Source organism: Motacilla alba, chromosome 1A (assembly GCF_015832195.1).
Source record: "Motacilla alba alba isolate MOTALB_02 chromosome 1A, Motacilla_alba_V1.0_pri, whole genome shotgun sequence".
NCBI classification, from domain to species: Eukaryota; Metazoa; Chordata; class Aves; order Passeriformes; family Motacillidae; genus Motacilla; species Motacilla alba.
The window spans coordinates 12,306,767-12,334,293 of NC_052031.1; the positions used below are offsets into that span (position 1 = coordinate 12,306,767).

The 27,527-nt window shown below is 39.5% G+C and overlaps 1 protein-coding gene across 4 annotated transcripts in view; it reads left to right on the top strand.

Moving 5' to 3' along the window:
* The first annotated feature begins 5,444 nt into the window (after nt 1-5,444).
* Nucleotides 5,445-27,527, top strand: part of LOC119707733 (gamma-secretase activating protein) — a 45,432-nt gene continuing 23,349 nt past the window's right edge. The window contains exons 1-14 of one of the 4 annotated variants that reach the window (XM_038153091.1): nt 5,445-6,321; nt 9,832-9,905; nt 12,761-12,817; nt 13,513-13,582; nt 13,972-14,028; nt 14,159-14,247; nt 14,671-14,740; nt 15,747-15,796; nt 17,099-17,203; nt 18,122-18,181; nt 18,837-18,877; nt 20,444-20,529; nt 24,991-25,068; nt 27,162-27,239. In XM_038153091.1, the coding sequence (XP_038009019.1) occupies nt 6,237-6,321; nt 9,832-9,905; nt 12,761-12,817; nt 13,513-13,582; nt 13,972-14,028; nt 14,159-14,247; nt 14,671-14,740; nt 15,747-15,796; nt 17,099-17,203; nt 18,122-18,181; nt 18,837-18,877; nt 20,444-20,529; nt 24,991-25,068; nt 27,162-27,239 (1,000 nt within the window). In that variant the 5' untranslated portion in view covers nt 5,445-6,236. Of the gene's footprint in view, nt 6,322-9,831; nt 9,906-12,760; nt 12,818-13,512; nt 13,583-13,971; nt 14,029-14,158; nt 14,248-14,670; nt 14,741-14,817; nt 15,428-15,746; nt 15,797-17,098; nt 17,204-18,121; nt 18,182-18,833; nt 18,878-20,443; nt 20,530-24,990; nt 25,069-27,161; nt 27,240-27,527 lie in introns of those variants that run through there. The other 3 variants (XM_038153090.1, XM_038153092.1, XM_038153093.1) reach the window with 3 other exon arrangements.

The window sequence follows — 27,527 nt, forward strand, 5'->3', positions numbered from 1 at the left end:
GCTAGTGTAATCACCTAACACTGCAATAATATTCTACTTAAAAACAGCTGTATCTTCCTGAGAAAAAAAATCAAGTACTTTTAGTAATAAGTCTTATGATTGAGAAATCTTCTTTCTTCTAAAAATACATGTGCTGTCTTCCAAAATGAGAACTCAATGCTCTCATTTGTAGCTGTACACACCTAATGTAATAATACTCAGTTTATTGTTGCAGTACTGAATGCAGAACTTAGCTGCATATTTCCCCCTTATTTTTGTACTTACAACATTGTAAAAATAACACATGCATATCAGGAATTGATTCTGTGGCATTTTACCATGTCCCACTGAGCTGGGAAGCAAGCCTGCAAAATTATACTCATGAGAATACACTCCCCAAGTCAGGTCAGCGAATAAAAGCTCCTCACATGAGTAAGGCTACAAGAATAGACTACAGGAGGTCAAGGTCAGTGGTAAGTTTTGGCTGAGTCAGGGTTGGAGGATAAGGCCCTTATGAATCCTATAAATAGCTCATTGTTAAAAGAGGTCAGACCTAATTCTGGAAGTATTTTGGAAGAAGAAACCACTGCGTGACTGATGACGTACACCTACCCAAGCCTCTCTGCTTATTAATGTGACATTTGTTTGGAACTAACATATAATAAATAAAAGATATTTTTAGGATGTGCCAGGGAAATATATTCAGATTTTTAGAGAATAATTTGAGTATATTAAAAGTGTTGCACAGTATCAAAGAAATGGTTGTTAGAGCATACAAATAAGGTATTAAAAAGCAGTGGTTTCTATTGATCCTGATGGAAACAGAAAAGCAGGCCAAGCAGGCTAAAAGGAGGTTTTACTGACCTGACTTCAATCAGCTAAAAGATCATACTAGACTCCTTTTACAGTAAGTCAAGGGAAGCAGGTGCCTCTAGTACCATTAACCACATCCTAAGGCTGCAGTTTGGCAGAAAGGTACACTGACCTAAGTGAGCACCAGCATCAGGAAAAGCAGTATCCCCAAGGTCTTCTGCCCAGAATGAGTGGTTTATTCCCAGTTCTGTGGAGCGGCTTCATTTTTGTTGACATAAGGGTTCAGTAACCTTGATAGATAGCTGACATTACTGAAACCATCCTCTTCCACCTCCTTCTTTCTTCCCTCAAGGTTACTTTTCAGTTGGATCAGTTCTCTGGTCTGGAAACTCTGCCAGCCGTGGCTGGGCAACGGACCAGAGCAATGCTGGGCAAAAATGACTGCTTCTTTCAACTTGAATGTCAGAGGAAGGCATTTTGCAAAGGGTCTGAATGAGCCATGTGAGTCTAACACTTCATTGCCACCAGTACAGGGAGATCTTCTATTCCATTCCCCTCCCTGCTGCCAGGGCCACACAGCCACTGCTTCCCTTTGCAATGGCTGTGGACTTTTAAAAGGCCTTCTGTGACTGGAAACACCTTCATAAACTGGTAGAAAATTAAACCATTAAAAAAAAGTAAATAGATTTTAATGCGTTAGTCAGTACTGCTAGATCACAGAGGTGTTAGATGGACAGGAGAGCTGGAAAATGAAGAAAGAGCTGAGTGACCTGGGGATGAGGAAGGGAGAAGAAAACAAGAAGGGAATAAAGTCTGGGTCCATCCTTTCAAAAGTCATGAGGTGTTAGATAAGCTGCCCATCAAACTGCACCCTCAGGGCCCCCTTCCATATTACATTGGATGTGATCTAATTGGAGGCAGACATGGGAAGGGACAGTGTCACCTTCCTCCAGGCCTCCAGTTGCATATTCCCAATAGGCAGGAGAGCAGAAGTGAGGGGACAAGTGTAGGAATGTGCCCCCTAAGGACAGAGTGACAGAACTATCCTCTGTATCCCAAAAAGGAAAGAGCCCAGAATCTTCTCTCATCGATTAGGTGAAAAGCCACCTCATAGGACCTTGGGGACTTCACCTCAAGTTTAAGGATAGCTAACTGGACAGGAGCCAAAAAGTGCCTCCTGGGCCATTTAGTAGAAAAAGAAGAGAACAAAGAAGCTAATTGCTTTTGTGAGGTGTTTACCAGGAGCACAGACCTGTGTGCCTGGCTCGGTTATTTCTGTTTGTTATTTTACCTTTTATTACACCTTTTTTGTTTCCAACACTGCAGCAGAAGCCTCCTGCTCATTTTATGCCTCTAAGTGAAGCTGAGCTATCTTGGGTGTATTATGTTTGGGTGTTGAGAGCTTATTAGACCCGGCTGGAAACCCCCAAACGCAATAGACAAGAGAACCAGCATCCACAACCATTAAAATGCACCTTAAATTACCTGCTAAAACCAGGTGGTATCAGTTACTCTCTGGAGTTCTTATATTTCCTCATTAACTAGAAGGACCCTAGACAAAAACCTCACACTAGAACCCTATTTTCAAAGTGCCTGAAGCTCAGTGAGACGAAAGTTAGACTGACGTGTTCATCCTGTGCTGTCCCTGTCTATAGTCTCCATTTACAGTGCTGCCACCTTACATTTTGAAGGAATGCATTTGTGCTAAATATTTCTTTCATTTTACAATAAAAATGATAATGGAAAGACATGTAAAAAGTGTAAGAAATTGGAACTGATCTGCTGATATATGCACTATTATACCAATTCCCAAGATAATTGTAACTCTGATGCAAAGTATTGACACTGTCCTCTTGCAATTCAAAATGAAGTCAAAACTGAAACATCTAAAAAGAAAAAAATAATGAATTTTCTACCAAGTTTCTAAACCCTACTGATGAATCCCAATCAGGCTGGAGCTGAAGAATAAACACAGAGCCAAGAGCTCCTCCAACAGCTGTTGAGACAGTGTGTGCTCACAGGGCTTTCATCAGCACTAGCAGGGGTTAGTCTCTGCAAAGAACAAAGGAGCCTCAGAGCCTGGGCCATGGAGGGAGAAGCAGCGGAAACAGAAATGCCACTTGGATGACAGTCAGAGACTTCCCCAAGTCCCATTATTTTCCCCTCCCTCACTTTGAGGAACACCTTAACTGTTTCAGGAGCCTCATGTTACTGGCTTGAGCATGTTACTGACTTCAGTGAAGCCATTTAAAAGAAGGTGTTGTTCAACATGAGCATGAATAGCAAGATTATTTTTTCATTAGCAGTTGAAAGACTATTTCCTATGATGAATTATTAAACAAAGCATACGAAAGCACCTCCGTGAAGCACTGGCTTCCGTAACCGATGCTGACTGATTTCAGTGAAATAACTCAGATCTATGTTGATATTCAGTGATTAAAGAGACTAAAAAAAGGTGATCTCACACACTGAAATAAAGGTATTTTATTCTACTAACTCTGAACTGCACACTTTACTACTAAAATATTGATTTCAATTTGCATCTTATTTGTGTTGCCAAGAGGATTTAGTAAACATATTAAGCACTAACTTCAGGAAGAAAATTTATGTATATTTTTTGTGTTTGACTGGATGAAAACATTCAAGGAAACAACTGTCTAGACATGATGACAATAAACCCTCTATTACTGGAAGGGCCGGAGAAGAGGTTGCCCTCAGTAAGCAGTACTTCCCAAAAAAGTCATGAACTGTTTGCCAGGCTGTCATGTGCTCAAATAATTATATCAGATATTCATTCTTCATAAGAAGTCTTATGTATAATTTCCCAAAGTGGAACACATCGATGGGTTATGGATCTGTGGTTTTGTCCATGAACAAAGCTTAGTTCTGTTGAGAGCTGAAAGGTGCCTTACACCCATCCCTGCCATGTCAGGCTACAATGCTTCATCAGACCCACACTTCCGTCATGGTATAATTTTGTAATTCTTGTCATATGAACTGCGTGAAAAGGGATCATAGGGACACAGGAAGTTAGCACAAAAATTGTTATTAGCAGTAAAATAATGGTGATGATGGTTACAATAAAATCAGTAGGGCCGTTACTGCTCTCTAATGATTTCCCTGTCGTCAAGACTCAATCCAGGTAAAAATTCAAGGGAGATCCTCCTGTTACTAAGGCAGGAACAGATTTCTGAATTAATAAGAAAATAGAGACATTTAATTTGTCTCTTTTTTTATGGGAGCTTTAGTTTCACATCCCACTCCTGGAAGTTGCTCCATTGGGATCAGCTCCTGAGCCTGCGTAGCTTCAGACTGGAACTAAAAACCAAAATTAAGTGAGTCAGATAATCAGAAAAGGAAACTGAGTATAAATTGAAAGCAAAATACACAATTTAGTTTCATGATGCAAGCAAAAGTGACAAATGGGTTATAATTTCATCTGACAGATATAAGAAAATGGGTTGCTTCTTTAACCAAGAGCTTCTTTATCCATCTAGCAAAGTTGGGAGATGTTATCAAAAATATATCAGGCTCTGTCTTAATTCAAAGACTGCTGAAGGGGTTTTTTTAGATGCTTATGGCTTTTTCATCAACTGTTTAATTTCATGTATCAGGTTTAAGGTGGCCTGATAAATACTGAGTTATTACTTGAAGAACTCTGAATGAGTCAGCTTTGTGGTTTCTGAGGAATGTGTTGTGCTTCTAGGAAGTCAACTCAGAGCTCTGGGCCTGTAGATATTGCCTCTGACGTGCACAGCCAGACTGATGGCTCAAGGAATACAGAGTTTTACATAATAAACATGAACTCTAGATCTGGCTACAGGAGACTTTCTCCAAGAGAAAAATCTCCCCTTTTGCACACACTTACAGAATCAGTCATTTCATTGGCTTTGTTTCTCTCCTTTGCTTGCCTCTCCAGTTGTGTCATTTTCAGTTGTGTCATTCTCATATTCATGAATTAACCCCATCTTTTATCTCAAAAAAATGCATCCATTTGGGACTCTAGTCTGTTTTCTACTTTCGTGTCTGAAATAAATACTCCAGTCACATTTTCAAGCTTTATTTCACAACAGTGAAAATATGAGCTGAAATTCTTGAACAACCACTTGATCTAAGGAGCTTTAAGAAAAATGCTGAATACAGAACTTGTGGTAAAAATTGTAAAGTTGGCAATATGGAGATTGAGAAGAAGAGCATGTTTGCTTTGCATTTTGATTATCAACCTGCCTTTCATCCACACTTTGCAGACTTACCTGATTCTGATCTGGCCTTTTTATAGCTCCAGACCTCAGCAGTGAGTTGAGCTGGAGTTGAGCTTCAGTCAGCAATGGGGAAAATCTTGGTATAGGGATTAGCTCTTAGAACAGGCTCAAGCTGTTCTGTATTTGGGTATGTCAAGCTTGGTGTGTGTCTTCACAGCCCCTTTCCACTTTTATGCCACCTTTAGCTGGCTGATTTCAGCCAGCACATTTCAGAAGGGAAATGGTAATTAGGCAGGCTATAGATTGCCATGGAGTAGCACCTTATCAGCGCTACAAATATTTTCAACAGCTAAAATAACCCCAAGCAAACAAACCACAACACCCCCCCTCCCCCCCCGCCCAAGATTACATGAAGTTTTACCTCCTTTGCACATGAAAAGCACAAACAGGCCAGGCCTAGTCTTGAGAGGACATCCCAAGCTTTGCCAGCAGTCTACAGACAGAGACTCCATCTATTCAACAAGCAATTTCAGAGTAAGCAGTGTCAGAAAACATGGATGCTACTTGAAGTTCTGGAAAACACTGAATGCTTCCTGGGGGATCACAAGCAGGGCAGCTCATCACGGGGACTCCTGGTTTGTAAACACCAAGTGACTGAAGCTCAACTCCAGGCCTCACTGACAGGCTGCTGTCTGAGGCACCACTCCGTGGTGAAGCTTCCTAAAGGATTGCCCCTTCTTCTCTCTGCTGACCAGTGACAGGAGGGAATGGCCTGGAGCTGTGCCAGGGGAAGTGTAGGTTAGATATTAGAAAAAGGTTCTTCACCCAGAGGATGGAGGGACACTGGAACAGGCTCTCCAGGGAAGCGGTCACAGCACGAAGAAGCGTTTGGACAACGCTCTCAGGCACAAGGCGTGATTATTGAAAATGACCTGCTCAGGGCCAGGAGCTGGACTTTGATGATGTTTGCGAGTCCCTACCAACTCAGAATATTTTGTGATTCTGTGATTCTTCCAGCCGGCCTGAGGAGGAGCCTGTGCGCCCGCTCCATGGGGAAAACAAGAGCCGTTGAGTCCGGCGGGCCGGCAGCACGGAGCCCGCCGGCCGCGGGAGGCTCGGAGGCGCAGCGCCGCCGCGCTAGGAAGCGGAAGGGCCGGCGGGGCCGGGAGCGGGTCGGGAACCGCCGGAACCCCGAGGGCCGTCCGCCTCGTAGCCGAGCCGGAGCGGCGGCGGGCCGGGGCTATGCTGCTGCGCCTGGTGCCCGAGTTCGAGCTGCGGAGGGACGTGCTGCCCTGGCTGGCGGAGCGGGGCTGCGCCGCGGCTCTAGGTAACGCTCCGGGAGGCCGAGGAGATCCCCATCCCTCCGGCCGGCCGTCCCTCCCTCTCTCCGGCCGCCTCCGTGCCCTCCCGCCCGCGGAGGAGCCGGGCTGCGGCGGGGCCCCCGGGTGCGGGTTCCCGAGAGGGCCCCGGGCAGGCCCGCAGCGGGAGCTCCGGCCGGGGCCGGGGATGGCGGCGGGGGAGCGGCCCCTGGGCCCCCTGGGCCGGGGCTCGAGGGGCGCGACCCTCGGGGGCCGGGGGACTTGAGGTGGGCAAGTTTGCTGTCCTCAAGGAATTTCTGACGTGCCGAAAACACTTCTACACATCTGCTACACTCTACAGCTTGTTTCTTCTTCCTGCTTCTTAACACGTTTGGGGCTTTCTCTTTTTCTTCTCCCCTCCTCCATCATCCCCCCCCCCCCCCCAAAAAAAAAAAAAAGAAAAAAAAAAGTGTTAGCATTACCCCCTCTCCCACGCTACTCCCCTTTCTGGGAGGAAAAGCCCCACAGCCTGAACACTTTGGTGTGCCTGGTAAACGAGTGCTAGTTTAAAATTAGATGCAGCGTCAGCTGTCACAGCAGCGTGCGATCGCCGGCATAGCGAGCGCTCGGGGTAGTGGTTGGAAAAAAGTGACCTCCCTTATTCTTGGCACTGTGGCTTTTTGCTTGTTATTCATCTGCAGAGCAGCTGGCTCAGTTCTGCTTTTCAGAAACTGATGAAAACCTTACTCGAATAAAATAATAATACTGTAATAGTTATTGCTTCAGTAGAAATACCATCGATACGCAAAGTGCAATGAACTTGAAGCGCCTTCAGTTGCTTTTACTTTACTTAAAATACTTAACGCATTGAGGGGCTGTTATCAAATAGGCTCAGAAATTTTGTTTGGTGACAAACCAGAAAGTATCAGCTTGGAGAATAAGGGAATTATTTAGCAAGCCATCATTAAAAAAAATCTGTTAAAAAATGCTTTACATTTTCTACATTTACTGAACAATTATTGAAGTATACTGACTATACCTTTATAATAAGGTATGTTGAAAGGGATCTGAGGTAAAATTGTGAAATTCTCCATGCATAATTGATTAATCTATGAATTTATCAATTCATCAGTGATGAATTCAAAGATAAGTCAATCTTATGTTAATGGCATAAAGGTCTCAAAATGGCACTGACCTGTGTTTGAGAAGGAGAAATTTGTATTGAGTCTTTTAAAATGTAATGGAGTCTTTATTCAGTAATGTCCCCGGTAATACAGAATCATAAGAATCTAGTTTGGAGGGTGCATCTGATCAAATACCAGCACTGCTGTATTGCATTTTAACTTATCTGTGTATAGTGACTTCTTCCTCCTCATGCAGTGCTGTCATATTAGGAATGTGAAGGTGGGAGGTAGGGATTTGAAAAGATTAATTTAAACATCAAAGAAATATCTAATCACAGAAAGCAAGTAATTTTTAGGAATCATGGTACTTTTGTGTCAGGGTTTTCACATGTTACTTATTAATATTTAATATTTTCTTTCCTAAGGACTTGAAAGCACTTGATAGCTTGTGAGAACTGCTAATTGCGTGAGAGCTGGGAGTAGCTGTGATGATAGGAAGGGAGTGGCAGGCAAAGTGAACCAGCCTTGTTCTCTTTATTCCACTTAATTTGGTATGAGCTGCATATAATGGTCTTCAGGAAATCAAACTCTGCATTCTCCTGATTATGTTGGTAAAAACTGTGTGCTGGGCAGGCAGGCTGGATTGGTTCTTTTGCAGCCCTTCATCTGCTGGTCTCAGCTGTGAGCATCAGGAAGAAGTTGTAATTCTATGTGCAGGATTTTACTGCAGGAATTTCCAAGGGCAGAGACCCTTGCCACTTTGCCTCCATATTCCCACTAGCTGTTCTCTTCAGAAGAGAAACTCTCTTCTGACACAGCACCTTTAAGATGTCTGTGTCAGGTGATAGGTAAATTCGTTGACATGGAGATTGCTCATGGACCTTCTTCTCTACCAAAATTCTGTGCTGAGGAAGTATTGCATGAGAAAATGTGGAGACTGTGGTACTCATCTTGAAAGTTTGAGGTGGTTGTTAAGTTCCAGGAAGCTTCAGATAAAAAAAAAGAGAGCATATTACCTTAGACTCTCCCAGCTGTTACCATCTAGCCCTAAAGTAGTGGTATTATAGTGTACTTTGAGTGATCTGAAACCAATAGAAAGTGATGTGTTGCTCAATGTGCAGGAAGGGTTTTCATTGTCCTCCCACAACAAAATGGAAAATTTACTTTCTTCTGATAATACTTGAAAACAGTTTTTTTCCTTATCACTGCAAGCTGTATAAGCCAGTTTATAGTATCAGGCTTGTTAAACTAAGTTTCACTAAATGTCTTCCTTCTATCAACACTTTGTGATAACTGCCAAGTAAATAGTGTCAGACTTGACTAAATGCTTGCAGAGGGTTGAGGAGAGTTCTTTATGTTGATGCTTACTGAACTGCAGGCCACCTTTATTATAAAATTGAGACCAATCATACAGCTTCACTCTTACTAAGGGCAAAATTTCCACTTCTAGTAAAAATTCCATTGCAGATAAACACATTTTGGATGGCTGCAGTGATGAGAAAACATAAGCAGCATCAAGAAAGCGTGCATTTTTCTCACCTTGAGCACAATATTTTATCTTTTTCTTTCTGGTGGTCTTCTTTTTAATTTGTACTGCTTTGTCCCGATATGCTCTTCTCTTGCTGTGTCCATCTTAGCTTCCTGCTTATTTGTTTCTATTTTAACAGTAGAAAATAGAAACAAATATTCTTTCATTCCCATTCCAAATAATTTTGTGTCCTGCATTGTGTAGTTCCCTGTACTTGTAGGAAGGTTGCATATCTCTCTATATGGTATTTAGTCTTGGAGTTCTTTGGATTTTGGTGGGTTTTTTTCTTTATTTATTTCTTTTTGGAGGAGGAGGAGGAGGAGGAGCTAAGAATGACACAGGAGAAGTGGTCTTGGTGTTATAGAGTCTAAAGATGTAGTTAATTTTCAGGCTTTCCTTTGAGATGCTGAAGGGGCAGGTGTGAGCAAGTGATATTTTCCTTAGGCTAGTTCTCTCTTCCTGTAGTGGCCAGAGGACTGGAGTATGGCTTAACTGTCTAAATCCTATGTTGTGTATAGAGAATAAATGCAAGGGGGTAATTTTGGTTTGGTTTGGTTTTTTAATTCTTTGAAAAAGCACATTCCATTTTCATAATAAAAGGTAGTGGTAGTTAGAATAATAATTATAATGAAGAGGTAGGTGTTTACAAAAATAATCTTTTTCTTGCATGTTTTAAAGTCCCTTAACTATCTGTGTTGAAATTTATCAGATTTAAATCATGGTGTAAGAAGTACTCCCTCTTTTTCCAGAAAGGAGTAATTTTTGCATATGCAAATAAGTATTTACAAGTAAAAATGTATTTAGCATATTTGCTTAAAGTGTGCATAAATTATAGGATGAACCAGCTGAAATGAAAATCCTGTGCCTTTTTGTACTTCTTATTTCAGACACTTCTGAGAATTCATCAGCACTCTACGTTGTAAATGTTGAAAGAAATGGAAAAATTATTTATACCTGGAAGGTAAGCCCACCTTGGAATTTAATAAAAATATAGCTGAGAATAATATTCTGTGTGAATCTAATTGAGTTCTTCGAGTTTAATTTTTTTTGCTGTAAGTGTTAGAACATGGAAATACAACTGATTACAACCTGGAGGGGGTTGGGCAGTGGGAAAATACCCATCTCCACTTCAGTCAAAGGTTAAGAATGATGAAATGGAGATTAAAGTACTCACCTGATTAAGTCCATAGGGTTTTTGCCCTTGATTTTTTGCTGGCCCAGAATCTCCCCATGAATGAAATGCAATTTCTTTAAAACACTTCATAAATACATAATTTCACCCTCCATTTCTTAGTGAAACCTAGCTATTAAATTAATGTGCAGTGCTTTAATTAAATGTTTTCTCCTACCAAAATGCCTTAAGATACCATTTATCTTGCACTGTTTCTGCACATACCTGTCTTTAAGATTCATCAATAACACTTCATTGCAAGTAGTCTGAAGTAACCCCTGTTTATTTGTCTTGAAGTATCTAGAGCTGGCTTCTTAACATAGGATTCTGCTCTCCATGGTATATGTTTTACTTTTACTTCCAAGTGGATTTTCTAATGGTTTTAGAAAGTGAGACTTTGTCTTCTTCTCATTGTTCCTTTGATGAGACAAGCTGTGCTTCTTGACTGTGCAGCTCAGAGAAGTTTGTAGATCCAGCTGGATCCTGGAGGCTCTTGGTTCTTGAGGGGTACAGATATGAGATGAACTCCAGTGGAGTAGGGGTGCCTTTCATTCCTCTCTGGCTCAACAATGCTAAAACTCTCCAGCTTCCCTAGGGTTAAGGGAAGAGGTGAGGCCTTCATCACGGCTTTAACTTTAATATGCTTTCACTGTGGGTGGATGTTTCCTTTAGTAAAAGCACAGGGAGGGGAGTCTGTACAAGACAACAATATCAATAAAAACAGTTCTAAAGAGTGTGTCAAATTTTGGTTTTTTTTCATTGCTTAAGACTCTAGAAGCCTTAATACAAATAACCATGTAGCTCAGCAGGAGATCTGGTACTCTGTGTGTGTGGTGTTGCTGCTTTCTAGCACCTGTGGAATCTCACACGAAGCTTTTTTGGGCCTCTGACAGTCTAACTGCCTTGCATGCTATTCAGGCTCTTGTAGCTGGCACAAGGGATGAGCTGCAGCTCAAGGTTCTCATGTCTGAATGTAGGGTCTGCCTGCATGCTGGGTGTTGGAGCTCCCACTGTAGTCTGTAGGGATCTGGTCAAAGCAGGTGCTGGAGCTTAGGGAACTGGCCAGTGTAGCCTGTTCTTTGGGAGGGGGTGTATGGTGGGGAGGATGTAAACTAGACTGAGCTGGCCTGGCTTGTTTCCTAATGGATACAAATAGAAAACAACCTTCAAGTGAGAGACAGTCAAGTGTATTTATTCTGTGTGAAACCAGGGGAAAGTGGACACCGAGTTTTATTTTCAAGCTTATTTTAGAGTATTATGTTGTACTGTGGTTTTGACACATATTTTTGTCTATATTTTGTGACATTAATAGTCAATGTAAAGGAAGATAATTTTAACAGAAGTGAATTCTATTTGCAAGGTAATGGAAGAATCTTCAGAGTACACATGAAAACAAGTGTCCTAGTTTATGAAGAGTCATTGATGTAGCTCTGTTACCAGTCTTGTAAAGTGTATTCTTCAGTATCTAAGTAAGATGGTGTTAACATTTCAAATGCACTTGAAAAAAAATAGTTATTTGTGAAAGTACTTGCTTAATCTTAAATTATGAGGCCTGGAGCCTCTGTCTTAATATAAAGACATTTTGTTTCCCTTGTTTAAATCAGAAGTCAAAGACTTTTGTCATTGCCACAACAATAATGACACACTCAGAAATAGACCCCTTAGGAAGCAAATACTCAGGCTTTTGTTTCAACTTCACAAAGCAAGATGCCATAAATTTGTAAATAACCACAGATCTCTCCCCTCTCCCCCTAAGCAATTGTTAAAAACAATGAAGCTCACTGTGGAAGTAGAAGTCTGTGTGGCTGGATTTAATTTCAGTAGTTTAGCAATTTACTGCCTATACCCAGAGTACATTAATACACATCAGTTTGATTTGCTACCTAGTACATGCTGAAAAACAGAATTTGCTTTTTTAATATATTTGGAAAATTTAAGGTATGGTAAAATTAAGAAGTAGTAAAATTTTGATTTGTAGTTCCAAACATTTGTAAGTGCCCCAAACAAAATCATCATATATTATTTATCAGTAAGCTAGAAAGTATATATATCATGTTACTCTTCAAAAGCAGAAGGCTAATGGTGAGCTTATAAAATACTTAGTCTTCAAACAGTCACTTCCTAAGGCAGTGAAATCCTTTTTCCAGGCTACAGCCAGATCACTGGGAGCTGATTTTTGGAGAACACTGGGAGCTGTTCAATGGTTCTGTGCTCCCTTTTGACCCACCAAGTTGGTGAGGTTCAGAATACCAGCCTTCAATCTCCAGGGGTCAGAGCATCCCTCTTGATTCTTGTACACGCATCTCTTTTCCTGGCCCTATTGCCTGTAACTAAAACCAGTTCAGAAGCAAAGTGAGAGAGAGGCATTAGGTTTATGCAATGGCTTGTGGGCTGTGGATTGGCCACATTTCAGCTTTATCCCATGTGTTAGTTCTAAAAGGAAAAAATAAATCTTTGTTCTCTTGGAATTAGAATTTGCTTTCTTGGAATTAGATAATTAACTGCCTGTTTATATATAGGACAGGGAAGTGTGTGAGGATGTGTGTCAAGGGGCAGGGAGAACAGGGAGGTAGGAAAAAAAAAAAGACCAGTGTTTAACTTTGTGGGTATTTATATTGCTAGTGCTAATTTGTTTCCATCCACAGGGAAACCAGAGAAACACTCACATTGGATTGTATGATCTTCAAACGAAACAAAACGAGGTGAGGTTTCTCTCTCCTGACGACAGTGTAGTGTTTCAGATTTTGATGCTTTGCAACACAGTGTTGTGTCCTTAAGGGGTGTATCCTTGTTGGAAACAGAAAAGATACTGGAGAAGGTATTGGAATGATTCTCAGTAGTGTTAGAATGCTTCACATTACGGAACATCTGAAGGCTTGAGAGTAGTAAAGCATCATGTCTGCAATCTTCATTTCTAAACAACCTTTCAAACAACAAGTCCTTTCTGCTCCTCTTCATATTGCACACGTGTGCCAAGAAGTAAATGTTTGGAGTTTTCTTTATGTGTGCATTCTTGGTCTGTTTGGTGATACCATTTTAAGAGATTATTTTATTCTACAACTGAACACACTGCAATTCAGTAACTAAAATCATGATAACAAGTTTTTGAAGGCGTCCCCATAATAGTATGAAATGAGTGAAATTTTATATTTATATAAAGGTCTGGTATGCTGCTTTAGTTGCAACATACAGCCCAAAAGAACCAGTAAAAGACAAACATGAGAAAAAGGAGAACTGTTACAATTGAAACTTGAAATGTGGTTCTTCTGGGCATGAAAAGATATGGCTTAAAGAAAAAAACTGTGGGACAGCAGTGTTTTCCTGAGAAGCAATTAGATGGTTTCCTTCATGGAGTTTGAAAAAGCACAATTATTAACATTACTGTGTTTCTCTGTAGCATCTTTATATGTTTGAGAAGAATCTGCACATAATCAGCTGTTCAATCAACAATGAAAGGACCTTATTGGGTAAATATGTCCTTTATCATTAGATTTTTTGTAGTAGGATAATGCATTTGGGTTTAGAATTACTTAAAAGTATTTTGACCTATGTGTTGCCCACAGCAGTTTATGGATTTCTGTGGATCCATCATCAGTTAATGTAGGTAACAACATAAAGACACAGCTGTGGCAATATTGCTGTTTTACTAAAACATCTAAGACACACTGCCCCTTTGTTCACTTTCTCGTCCTGCATTTGTGCATACCTGCTACATCTAGAAGAGCTTCTGATGTTCCTTTAACATATATGTTTTTGGTAAAAGAATTGTGGTGCTCATTTTTCAAGGATGTTTGATAAGATTAATGTCCAATATGCACACTCACTGTGGCTGTGTTGGTGTTTTCTCCTCCCACAGCAGTCAGCTTCTGTCAATATACAGAGGAAGAAAGAGCAAGTCAGCTCTTACAGTCAGGTACTGCAAGTCGGTTTCTTAATACTGTTTGAAATATTGTACCTTTTTGCTTTCCTTATCAGGTATTTCTGTTTAGAAAACAAACTTGCTTACGTAAAAGAATATTATCTAAAACATGTTCTTTTTGCAGTGTCCAAGTATTTAACCTTGCTAATCGAAATTCATCCCATTAATAATGTGAGAGTCCTAAAGGCTGTGGATAGCTGTGTTCGAGTGCAGGTAAAGTATCCAACTAGTCTGCAGATAAGCCTATTTATTCTGCTATGCTAGAGAGAAAACATGGTTTAGTGCAGAAATATCTCATGTTATCTTGCAACTGTTACAGAGATAGTGTCCCCCTCTATTTCTTCAGAGAAATAAAAAATGTCATAAAATGAAACTTCATAAAATGTTTGGTATAGAGTATTTCTCCAACATGAAGGCTGCTTTTTTATTTCTCTTCAATCTTCCAAAGTTTGCAGTTACAGTGACTGGTGTCACTATTAGTATGTAATAGCTACTTTTATTAATTTAGTATCATGAGTATGTCTGATTAAATTTAAAAATACATAAGTATCCAGCTAAAAAAACCCCAAAACATTTTAGATAAATGTTCTGAACTACTTTGGTGTTTTACTTACTTTTGTGAAATTTTCTGTATAGTTTCTTTATCCAGTTGAAGGCAGAAATGCTTCTAGAGAAAGTCGTCTCTTGCTAGTTTCAGAAGATAAATGTGAGTTAATATTTTCAAAATACATTGTCATTCTTTTACTTCAAGGTAAATTGATTGTTATAAGATTGTTATAGATTGTATTTTTGGTAGACTTTTATTGGGGGAAAAAGCAGGAAAAAGAAGGGTGTGAGTTATTCTAGGTATTCCAAAGGTCTTTCAAAAACTGTATCATTTACCAGATTTTTTTTCAATGTTAAAAGTATGGCCATCTTTATCTACAATTAGTTGCTTAGCTCTTGCATTCATCAGGTGTCTTTATTTCTAAAATAGCTAAAATAGACTCCTTATAGCTGCCTACATAAATCCAGAGCAAATCAATTGACTGAAAAATGTCATTTAACATGGGAAATGGACAAAAATAGAGTGATAGTTCCTTGGATTCAGCTAACTTTGCATGTTCAGCCTAATCTAATGACAGGGAATGGATAAAGATGGACACTTGGAAAAGACTGGGTTTCTCCTTCTTATTATGGAGTGAGATCTCTTTTTCCATCCCCTTGGAGAGGCCCATCTTCCCTGAGCTAGACACCAACCTTGGGAAGGTGGCCTTAGGTGGACAGTGCTAAATCAGAAACAGCATCTGCTGAGTGGGTATTGGACTTCTCATGCAGGCCAGCTGTGGATAACTTCCAGGAGCTCTGCTTGGGAAAGGACTGTGAAGAGTGTTCATGACAGGAAGTGAAACAGGTCAGGGATGGTTTTGGACATGGCTTGGTTGGGCACATTCCAGTCACTGCTCTTGAAGCCTGTGCTGTGCTGATGTGGGCAGGGAACTCTTTCCTTGAGATGTTAGGGCTGAGACCACTCTCAGCTCAGGAAAGGAAGAGACTCCAGGTGTAGGCACCTGTGCTCGTGTGTCACAGATTTCCTCTTGCACTAAGTTGAACTTTCCTGGCCCTAAAGTGTTCTTACAGAACTCTAAGAGGTGAGCTTCTTGTTTAATATGCTGTATAAAAGCATTTTAAAATGTTTGTTTGTAATGATTTTTTAAAATTTTATTTTAAAGATGTTGAACAATTTGACATTCATGTTGTTGCAGAAGAAGACCACAAAGTGGTAAGATTCAAAAATCTTTGTGTTTGAGGTTTTTTTTTTTATTTTAATTAATTTAGCTGAAAGTTTTAAATTTTTTTTTGTTTTATTCTTGGGCAACACAAAGTTTATTTAAGAAAGCATTGATTACTATGGCAACTTATGCAGGTGACCACAAAGGTGATTGAAAAACTTTACACCTTGTAATCTATGAGAAAATTTTTTTATTTTACTGGGTTTGTTGTGTTGCTGAATGCTTCTGTGTGTTAGAAGTTGGGAGTAAACATAGTGTTTATTCATTTAAAAACTATTTTAAATATTTGTAACCATTTAAAATATTTTCAGATTTGCCTTCCTAACCTTATCTATTGTGAGTCTGTGTGAACCCAGTAGAGGATTCACTTAAAAAAACCAAATGAACAGAAGATGTAAAACTTAGATACAGTCTGAGTACAGTAAATGTTCCAATCTCTGTTTCCCCTCATCTCTTTTTCTGTTTTTAACATGAGTTTGTTGTCAACAAATTGTGGATGTTCTGCTTGAAAGACTTACTGTTAATGAGCACTTGTCTAATATTGTAAATGATTGTGTCATGAAAGCCAGTGTTTTGTTTTATGGAGGTGAATGTAGGCTTTGAAGGAAAAGTTGAGGACCTGATTTTTGTCCCTTTGCAATCTTTTGTGGTTTTCTCAGTTTGTCATGACCCTTCAAGCAGATGCATTTTATATGCTGGACTACAGTAGTGGAGTGAAGACTTAAATATAATCAGAAATCAGATTGATCTGATGTCCTTCTGACAGATTTGTTTTGGTTGACGTGAAATCTCCCTATATTATGCAAGTGTGCATGTACACAATCCTAACAGTTTTCCACAGTTCTAGCCTTTTCTCTACTCCAGCCTTCTCTCTGACATGGTTGAGACTTGGGATAGAAATCTCTTTTGGAGCTGACACATTCCCTTCAGTAGTTAATGTAGCTGATTCTCAACTCACTGTGGTATTTCCCTCCTCTCTGAGGAGGGGTGCCTGTGCTATTCTTTGTTCACTTTGAGCAGTTTAAGTGGTGAATTTCTTGCAAGAAGGGAAGACTGAAAGAAAAGATTTTTTAGTAGGTGTACTCTGAAAACTGTGCTTCTGATCTCTTTAAACTGAGCACCTTGCATACAACAAAGGTGAACTTCATGCTGCTGACAAGAAGCCTGTTCCTTCCAACCTCCTTACTGTCTTTGTGTGTTCTCTCACTCTTTTCTCTTTAAAGCACAGACTGTGCATAATTGCTGCAAAACTTGATTTGATGGCTTCTGATATTTTTATTCTTTCCCTGTAGGTGATTCAAAAGTCAGGTCAGCTTCCAAGAGCCAAAGTTGTAGATGACCTCGTTTGGGCACAGTGGGATATGATGGAGCAAAGACTCTTCTACATTGTTCCAAAGGTGAGCTGAAAGTCATTCTTGCAGTTTTGTTCCTGCCTGTCTGGTGATAGTGAAGTTTTAAGTGTGTGGAATAGCAAGTAGGGGTTTGTTTTCATTAGGATGGTCTTGTTCTTGCCTCAAATAACCTAAAGCAAAAGCCAAATTTGCTGTAGCTGCTGTTGTGCTTAGAACATTACACAAACACTGGTGGTCTTAGTGGTTTCTATAAAAAAGGTGTGCTTGGTAATTATTTTATTTTTTGCTTTAGAAAGGCCTTTTATTCAAAAGGATCTAAATCTATCCAAAACTGCTGTGTGTATAATGCCTCTCTTCTAGAGAATTCACATCTATAAAGTATTTTGTGTGCAGACTTACTGAGTGACCAAATGAGGACAGGTTCTTGGCAAGCTCTGAAACTCTCAGAGGCTGGGTTTTTATTTTGTCTGAGGGTCTATTAGCGCTTGATGCATTCTCTGTAAATAAAAAAAAGATTTTTCTTTACTCTTCTTAGCCACGAAAAGAGTGAATGTTAGGAAATAACAGGAAGTGAACTGTGATGGAGAAATGTATTTATGTTTTTGTTTCTGAGATACCCATTTTGAACCGACTAAAGTAAGATGCAATTCTTTTTGCCATAAAGGCAGATATGGAAAACATTTTTTTAACTTTCTCAAATGCGTGAGACGTGTATTGCTGTGCTTAAGTGAGAGCCCACGCAGTTATATATGATTGGCAGATAATGATCTGGGACAGGAAGGAAGCATGTCATAGTGCTATTGTGAAGGGTTATTTGTGGGTTTTAAATTCTTTTGTCCCCTAACTTCTGAATATCTGTTAACAAAGCAGGTTGAGTGTGAAGAATGATGCTGAGTATCCAGTCACTTCTCAGTCTGTATAATATCCTTTCTTACTTACAAAACACATCCTTTTTAATTCCAGGAATCAAAGAGTACTTTAAGGTGTGTCCAGTTTTATCCTGAGGAAAATTTTAACTCAATAGTAAGTTATGAGCATTTTATTGTAAATAGTTTACAGTGGGATGTAATTATGTTTTCCAGGTATTGGTGCAGAGATCTGTTTGTCTTTTTCATTGTTGAAACTTTTTCAGAGGAAAACTGGAGTTTTTTGGTGTTTTTTGGTGGTTTTTGCATTATTTTCTTGTCAAGAGTCTATTCAGTCAGACTCATATTTTTCCCACAGTAAAGTAAAAATTTCACTTTAGTGAAATTACACTTTTTTTGACCCAGAAGGCAGTAAGTGACATTCATGACACTATGCTGAACTTATACTCACTTATTTAAAAAGCAGGCTTAGCAAGTGCACTAGACAAAGAAACCATGAGATTTTGTGTCAGTTTTAAGTGAGACAGGAGCATTTGTTGCAGCCAAAATACAAAAAACAGAACATAAAAATACAACATGTGATTGTTACTAGACCTTTGTCCCAGTGGCTTTTATTTTCTCTTTTTAAAAAATAATCTGTTTTATGGGGGTTTTTGAAGTGACTGTAAGGATTAGAGGAGGATAAGTAAACTTGTTAAAATATTGAATCTGGTGAAATGTGACTATGACACATTTTACTGGTCTGAAATGCTAAACATAGTATATTGACCTCTGTAAAGAACAGGTTTGTTTTCCTTTTTGTTTAACAGCTGGAATCACACCTGGATCTTGCTGTAAATGACACACAATTAAAGTAAGTTATTTGTTTTTTTTAATGTTTTGGTTTGCTTTCCTTTCAATATACATGGTAACATTTTACAAACCTAAGTAAAATTTGTCCAAACTACAATATCTTTGTTTGCAGTTGCCTACACGGCACTGGAACATGAGAATAACATGAAAACTGTGTCCAGACCTCCAGTTCTTATTCTCATCAGGGTCAACTGTAAAAAGTAATTTAATCCTTGACTGCTTCTTAGTGCCATTTAAAAAATTATTTGTCTGAAGAGCTAGCTATAGGTTAAACCTTCTGAGTATGCTGAACCTATTTAAATGAATTTGCTTTAGCCTTGGGCATGTTGTAATGGTGATGTCAAAATATCTGTCAAGGGAAGCTCTGCATTTTTAATTGCTGTTGGAAGTTTTATTGGGCAGTTAAACAAAGCAGTAGCACCTTTTTATGGCCTGTGAAGACACTGCCTGTACTCTGTTCTCCTCCAGAATGCTCCTTCCAGCAGCCTGCACTTCCAAGATGAAGCTTAGTCTGATTCAGTGTCTGCCATGCACATGGCTGCATCTGAGCTTGTCTCCTGAGGGCTTCCTTTTAACTGAGGGAAAAAACTACTCAGGATGGTTTAACTCTGTCCCAGTCGTCATCTGTCCTTACATTCCAAAAGAGCCCATTTATTTTTGTGAATAAAAAGGGAGGCCAGAGCTGTTAGGCCAGGTGTCAGTAGCTGAAGGTGGTTTAGTTCCACCCTGCCCCAGCTGTGGTCTCAGAATGTCTCAGTGCTGTGCATAAGGCTCAGTGTGATGCTCCTGCATGTGCAGGTAGTGTCCTCTTACAGTTGGTGCTGAAAGAACACAGCTCTTGTAAGAGCTTCAAGGCTGTATTTTACTTTATTTTATTGGTTTTCAAAATTACTGCAGAAGACCAAGGGGAAAATCCCTACAGGATCAAAATACTTCCTGGAAAAAAAAATACAACCAAACAAAAAAACCACCCAGCAACAAAAAAAACCAAAGCAGACTAACTACAATCTTCTGCTGCATATTTTGCAGGGTAAAAATAGGCCTTGTAGTTTTTAAAATATGTAAAACCATTAAAGCACAGGCAGCATGAGACTGAAAATGTCATGGTATAACAAGTTCCATGTGAGTGTGATTTTGAGCTTTTCTTTTCAAGTATTTCCACTGAAGGTAGTGTCCTTATTGCCGATTAAAATGTAGCTTTAAAGACATGGGCTGTTAGTCTGCAAAACCTTTAAGTTATTAGGTGTCACAAGTATTTGGATTTCCAGTCTGTCATGACAACTTGCTTTCACTTCAAAGTTTAGGAATGGTTGGACAGTGCAGTGAGAGAATATGAAGTTGTCAGGTATGTTCAGAATTGCTGGTTAACAGTGTGCAGTCTTGGGATTCTTGTTTCTGACAGCATTGAACAAATTGGTTAAAGCCCAATTTAACTTGTATTACAGAACATTTGATTATAGTTAAATTAGTATATTTTGGTTACATAGTGACTGTTCTGGTGATCTTTTTCTTGTGATAAATCTCTGTGGATGAAGTGATTTACTTAGTGATCTTTATTTGCTCATAGACTTGTGAATTTTGGATATGATTACTGTCAAGATCAAGATGTTGCATCTAAATCTTTGAACCTTCAGGTTTTCACAAGTAAAGCAGGTAATGAATAAACACAAGTATGGTCAAAATTACCTCCACTAGTAATTATCATGCAGTGTAATCCTAATTGATTACTGAATTTATTCATAAAATATTGGAAAGCACACAAAAATACAAAAATTTATAGTGTGAGTGTGAGATTTGTATTCCTTTAGAGCAAACTTGGCAGGTAACTGTGAGGAGAGGGAGAAGGCAACTGTGCTTTATTAGTATTAATAAATTTCTTACCTTCTGAAAGCTGCAGTGAAGTTGAGCTGAAGTACCCAGGGTTTTATATATCAACCTACCAAAAAGAAAACAATCACCCAGAAACCTTTTGGCAGCCCAACTTCAAAGAACTGGTACCAGTGAAATATCTCAGTCTAAGAACACCTAGCATTTTCCTGGCAGTTTCAGAACCAGCAGGTACCAAAGCATGGCTGTGTGTTACATTAAAGCAATCTGATGTTAAAGCTGACCACAATTCTGTTAGAAAGTAAATTCAAGGAAGGTTTTGTCTGGGTTTCCAATCTAGTATATATTTGTGTTACAGAGGGGACATATGTACACAGAGCATGTGCAATGCAGGCTTTAAGAGCTTCATATTGCTGTTAGTGTGTGGTGTTTAGAAGGTCCAAGTTTGTGATACTAAACATGGCATGTACTACTCAGGGATTTAGTATATATATGATTCCTTAAACTTAAACCTAAAATGTTTCTTAAACCTTTATGATTTTGGAGTCTCCCTCCATCCTAATGTATGCCATGAACTTTTTTGGATTAAAAACTGGTCTCAGGAGGTATCTGTTCATCACACCTGTTTTCAGCTTCTGAATTAGACCATCCAGGCAGGCAGAGATAGATGGTGTCTGTTTAACCTTTGACTGATCAGCAGAGTTGTACAGGGAAGTGTTGCAGGAGAGGCTTTACACATCCCTCCCCGAGGCCTGCTGTGCACACAGTAAAGTGCTGAGCTGTCTGCCACTTGCACTGAAATGACCATTAGTGCAAATCAAGTGAAATACAGCTTCCTTACATGGATTTTTTTTTTTTACCAAGGCAAACTGCATGCTTATTAAGATTAGAGGGAAGGAATTAGAAGTAAGAGAAACCCAGGGTTCTATCTTTCAAATGTAGATTAGGCTTTTTCTCTGTTAGCAAGACAATTTCTTATATAAACAGTCAGTCCAATATTGGAAAATATTATTGATTTGTATATATGTTTCCTTTTAAGACCTATACTCCTCTGGGGAGCAGTATATTCAGATTGAAGTACATCCTTGAGTTTAGGATGAAATTCAGTCATCCTCCAACAAGACTCTTATTTAGTTACTGTGAAGTAAAATGGTTTTTTCTGTCTGGTGACACAATATTTAAAGTCTGTATGGAACCTTTCTAAAGCAAAAGCAAAAGCAAGTGCTTTTGCACTTTTTGCTTTTTATTGTAAAACAGATAATCTGACAATTGCACTTAAATAAGATTACTGTATGTGGCTTTTCCTTGAATATTGTTTAAAACTGAGGATTACCTTGCACAACCCATTTCTGGTAACTAACAGTTTGGACCAAGTTATTTTGGTGCTAAAACCATATCCAGTTGTTGAAGAACACTGTGAGTAATCACACTGATGGTTCCCTTTTGTGCCTCAGGGGTGATTTGCAAAACTGGACTGCAAGTTCTTTGTGGAGCAGACTGTGCCTGCTGTGGGACTGCTAGCACAGCTCTGGTATTAATGCCAATACCCCTGCTTGTACCATTCAGACATCCCTGGCAAAGTGTAATTGGCAAAACTTCAAACTGGAATATTCCATGCAATTTCCCATTTAATAAAACTGTTATTGGTTCCTATCAGTCTGAACTCTGAATGAAATCACATCTCCTTTCTCAAACTTCTGCAGCAGAAAAGTAGCTTTGTTCCTTACACTCAGCACAGACAAAATCTCTCCAGATAAAAACCCCCATGTGGTTCTTGAATAGCTGAGATCAAGCAGTTCTAATCTCAGAATTAACTTGGCATGTCCAGAATTCAGTGGTTATTAGATAAAGACTGTACTGTGATGTGTTCTCTTAGTGCTTTAGAAATATTTTTCAATTAAATTAGCTCAATATTTAAAAAAATGCAGGCAGTAAGAGGTCATATACACTGGATTACCATCAGCTAACTATCCCCTGAAATTTAGGCATCTGGACTATGTTTCTAGAGAGAAATAGGCATCTCCAGAGGATGAGTCAATCCATATTTCTTTGTTTGCTTAGTAGGGGTCTAAATGAGAGATGTTTGGATGGCTGAAGTTAAGTGAGGCAAGTCCCTCCTAAGTCAGTACAACTAGACAAAATGCCCAAGTGCAATGTTGTATTTGAGTTGCAACATTTGGATGCTGTGTTGAGATGCTTCTTGAGTTTTTGCTTGAACAGAAATGAGGAATTTAGTTAAAGTTTCCTAGGGAAAACTTAATTTCTGCATATTATAGGTGACTCTTACAGTCTCAGTGGGCTGACTTTGTCGAGTGCCAGAGTTGCAACTGCTGTTTCCAGAATAGGAGGAGAATTTAATTTAATTTTTAAATTCTTCCTTCTTTTCTCTTTTTTTTTTTTTTTTTTTTTTTCCTTTGTGGTCAAGATCTTTTTTCCCTTTTATTTCTGGAAAGATAAGTGTGCATCCAAGTATATCCTCACATGAGTCTTCTCACCTTGCAGCATTCAGCTACAGCTTTTACTGTTTGCAAATGATTTTGAAATGAGCAGTGTGGCAGACCTGGCTCTGCATACAGTAGCAATTGGCTAATGAGCTTTCCCTGCAGCCACACAACCCAGCTCTAATTTGCAGAGAGCACTGCTAAGGTTTGGAAAGGAGTCTGTGGTGTATTCTTAGTGTCTGGCTGCTCTACTGGGATTGCCAGGGCTGTGTCAGATGTAACTTTGCTTGGACACCTGTTGGTCTGAGGCTGCCGTGTTTCTGTCTGTATTAACAAAGCACCATTTGTTATTTCCGGTTGTTTGTAGCTCAGTTTATTGACACATGACCAATACTGTTGAGTTGAAAGATGCACAGCCTCCCATAGCTGCTGTTTCTGTGGTCAGCTTGCACATTGCCCACTGACACCTCAGTCTGAGCACACTCGCCTGCATGCTGTACAATTTACAGAGCAGTGTACACAGAAGACTCCAGTATACAAGAAGGAAATTTGCAGTTCTGGAAGGGAGCTGTTGATAATAAAACAGCAATCCAATGGGTTGCTGGAACTTCTCCAGTCTTCCTCATGAATCCTGATGCTGCTACTTTAAAAATGATGCATGTTCTGAAAGAAGCCAAGTGCTCTGGCAAAATGCCCTGTCTGTTGTCTGAATGACTCAAATATCCAAGCAAAACTGTATCAAACCGTATTCAGTCAGCTAAGAATAAGCAGAAAGAAAAATTGCATCTTAAGAAAGCGGTTACCTTCCCCAGTAGGCAGAAGCATGAACTGTCTCAGCCATATCTGTATCACAGCTGTGGTACAGTCTTGTGGTATGAAATACCCGAGGCATTTCATCAAATAAAGTAACTGGGTACCTGTGCTTTTTTGTACTTGCACTTTTTCCATTCTGTGCCATTTTCTGCATAACTTATATACACAGCCATTTATTCCTTACAAAACAGTACCTGTATTAGTATTACTTTCTTTTCTTCTTTTAAATGATAAACTTCCAATAAAGGTAAAAGGTGAATGGTCATATTTGTGGACAACCTTTCCCAGCTGCGTTGGGATAATGTGGTTTGGAAGCTGTTTCTAACATGAATGCCAAAGCATCAGAGTAAGGGGATTAAAGTTTTTGTAAGAGATGAAAGCAGGGTTACCATCCAGTGGGGTCATAACAGGATCAGGCTGATCTAGAATTATTCTGGGAGTGGGAAACCTTCCTGTATGCAGTACACTGGCTGAAATAAACTTGCCCCAAGGACTGACTTCTCTCCTAAAAAAAGGTAATAGCAGTTCTTTGGGCTGGAAAGGGGAGAAGTGGCTATCACTTCTAGTTAAGAAAGCTTTGGTAGTGTGTTCATGCTGCTGCCAATATAAGATTAATTGAAAAGCAAATAAATGGTGTCTAATTGTATTGTTGAGCATATCTGTCAGCTCCTGACCACAAAATATCTGGGTTGAGGCAGTCTGTGGAGAGAAAGGCTTGATCAGTTTTCTGGCTGCAAGCATGATTTCTCCTGGAAAGGGCTAAAATGTGCTTCCCCTAAAAGAAAGAACTGGCCATGACAGGACCCAGGTTTCCATTGTGCCAGATTGCCTCCTATGTTCTGTCTTGATTTTGTTTCATTAGGTAAATGATGATTAGAGTCCATAATAGATATTCCTGTAATCTTTACCTTTTTTTTGGAGATTATTTTTAGTTTCTAACTTGAAACAGTCTTGATTGGATTTTGTGCAGTATAAAGATGTCTAAATATTCAGCTGGACAAGTGAATTTTCTTTCCCTATTTTGTCTTTTTAGGAGGCTTGTGTCTATGTTGTAGTCTAGTCTCTGATATTCCTCATGAGATCATATACTCCATATATTTTTTACATAAAGGTAAGACCAACTTGTTAACTTGCTGTACTTTATTTTGGAGAATGTCAGTGTGCTGGAAGAGTCAGGGAATGTCGTTCAAAACAAATAACTACCAAAGTCTGCAGACAATAAACTACTGTGGCTGGTATTTCAAGACAGCAGCTGCCTTTAGCTTTGGCTTTCCTGCTGTAGGCTTCCTGCCTGATGCTGAGTGAGTAGCTTCAAACCAGTGGCCTTGTAAATGGTTGTTAACTTGGTCCCATATTTCTAGCCAGACTTTCCGGCATGCTGAGCACAGACATCAATGAAATCTGTGGGAGCTTGCAGGTGTGTTGTACTTATGCCATAAGGCATTTGTATGGGAAAGAGAGCCAACAGCTCTTAGCTTGACTGTCTGTTTAGAATTCCAGTTCAATGTGTCATTTTCACAGCAAGAGGTGCAACACCCACTGACTCTAAGAATAGTTGCTGTGTAAGTAGTGCTCAAGCTCTTAAAGACCTTTGTTTTAAAATAATAAAGGACATTGTTTTATTCCAATCAGAATAAAAATTGTCATTATCAAGATTTTCTTATTTGATACATAGAGAGGCAAATTATTTCTCAACTGAGAAGCTGCATAGTATGGAGTAACTGTGCTCAAGTGCACACTATGTCTCTGTTCTACCTTAACCGTTTGCTTTCTTGTGTCAGGATGCTTCTCATGTGTCAGAGCTGCATATACACTTTGCTTTGCTGCTGGCATATTGTGGGATTGAGTGAACTACCTTTTTGTGTTCTTGAATGCATTAACAAATTGGAAAAAGTCCTTTTTTGGGTGTGACACACTGTGCATTGCACTGCTGCCAAGGGCTGGTTTCCCCAGACGCACCCAATGTGTAGCCAGAGTTGTTGGATTGTTTGGAGCCAACCATGGCCCTTGTACATCCTGATCTGTACTAGGAAGAAACTGAGGAAAATATGGTGACATTGACTAGTTAAGTCTGAAATGACCTCTGGAACGGAGTTGTTTGGTGCAGAGCTATTTGTGGGTTCATGTAAGATTCATCAGTTGTACAAGAGAATTTTAATTGTGGTCCTGCAGTGACCCACAGAAGCAGTGGTATATTGGCTCCATTACTCACATTTTGGAGTTCATAAATCATATTTTGAAGACATTTAAGAAGTTCAGTTTATTCTGCAGCCTCTGTAATCTTGGTTGGAAGCTTCCCACCCCTGTTAAAACAGTCACTGCAGCATAAACAGAGAAGTCACGATGTTGCAGTTGAATTCTGCAGTGCTGGTTTTAGCTTGCATGTGCTCATGCTGGCAAGTGACAAAGTGGTGATGGGGAGTATACTGACTCATTGCAAGCTAACTTCAGTCAGTATTTTTTATGAAAAACTATATCTTTTGACACCTCTGCCTCTGTAGTGTTGCTGTTGGTGATTTTTCTCTTGGTGGTCCTGTAAACTGTGGATCTTATATTGAATTCCCATGCATTATTAAGAAGCATCCCGATCATGACAACATTAGTTACTAGAATCTTCAGCTTTTCTCAGAGAAAGAGAAAATTTGAGGGCATTGTGTCATCCTTACTGGGTGCCAGAAGTGTGGTTGAAGTCTAGATTAAAACAACAGCTGTGCTGATGCGAAGCCCATGCAAACACAGCAGGTCTGAAATTTGCCTTTGTATAAACTGAGCTGAACTAAATTAGAGCAATAGGGCATGCAGATAAACAAAGTGGAAATTCTTTAAAGCAATTGAAAGATCACCAAAATGTGAAAACACAGCTATATAAAGGATTTGTCTGGGTTTTTCTGGGGGAAAGGTATTTTTACACAAGCTTGCTCTGGGGTGGAGTGCTTCTTTAGACACAAATGTAGGCTGGGCAGTGCATGGCTAGTTTTCACACACTAAAGAACTGCATTGTGTAGGTGCCAGTGTACTAAATGTGCAGGAACTCTGCTCAGGATGGATTAAATCTGTCTGTGCAGAGAACCCCATAAAGCAGTCTAAAAAATCCCCGTTTGGGTCTATGTGAACTGCAGAAGTTTCTAGCTATAAAGTTGTAGGTGGATTGTAACAAATGGCATTTATTGTTTGAGGTTTTTAAAGTTTTTTTTTTCCCCTCAGGTTACAACAAAACTTTTACAGTTTCTCTAGAAAGAGCAGAATCTCATCAATTGAAGGAAGTGGCTTTTATGAATCTTGGTAGGTTACTTGAGTTACTTTCCTGTGTGATTGCCATTCTCTGTGTAGTATGGAGACAAATGGCTAACTCTTCTCTGGAAGGAAAGGATTTTTTTTTCATGGCTTTAGGTAGCAGTGTTATTTTGCTGCTTTTCTTCTGCTTGCCTTTTGTATCTGGCATTTGATATTGCAATGCCTCACTATTAGTAAGCAGCTTCCTCTGAAATTGCCTCGAAATCTGTGCTGGACACCAGCTGCTGAGTTCTTGAGTATCTCAAGTTTCTTGAATCCTACCCTGGAAACCCAAAT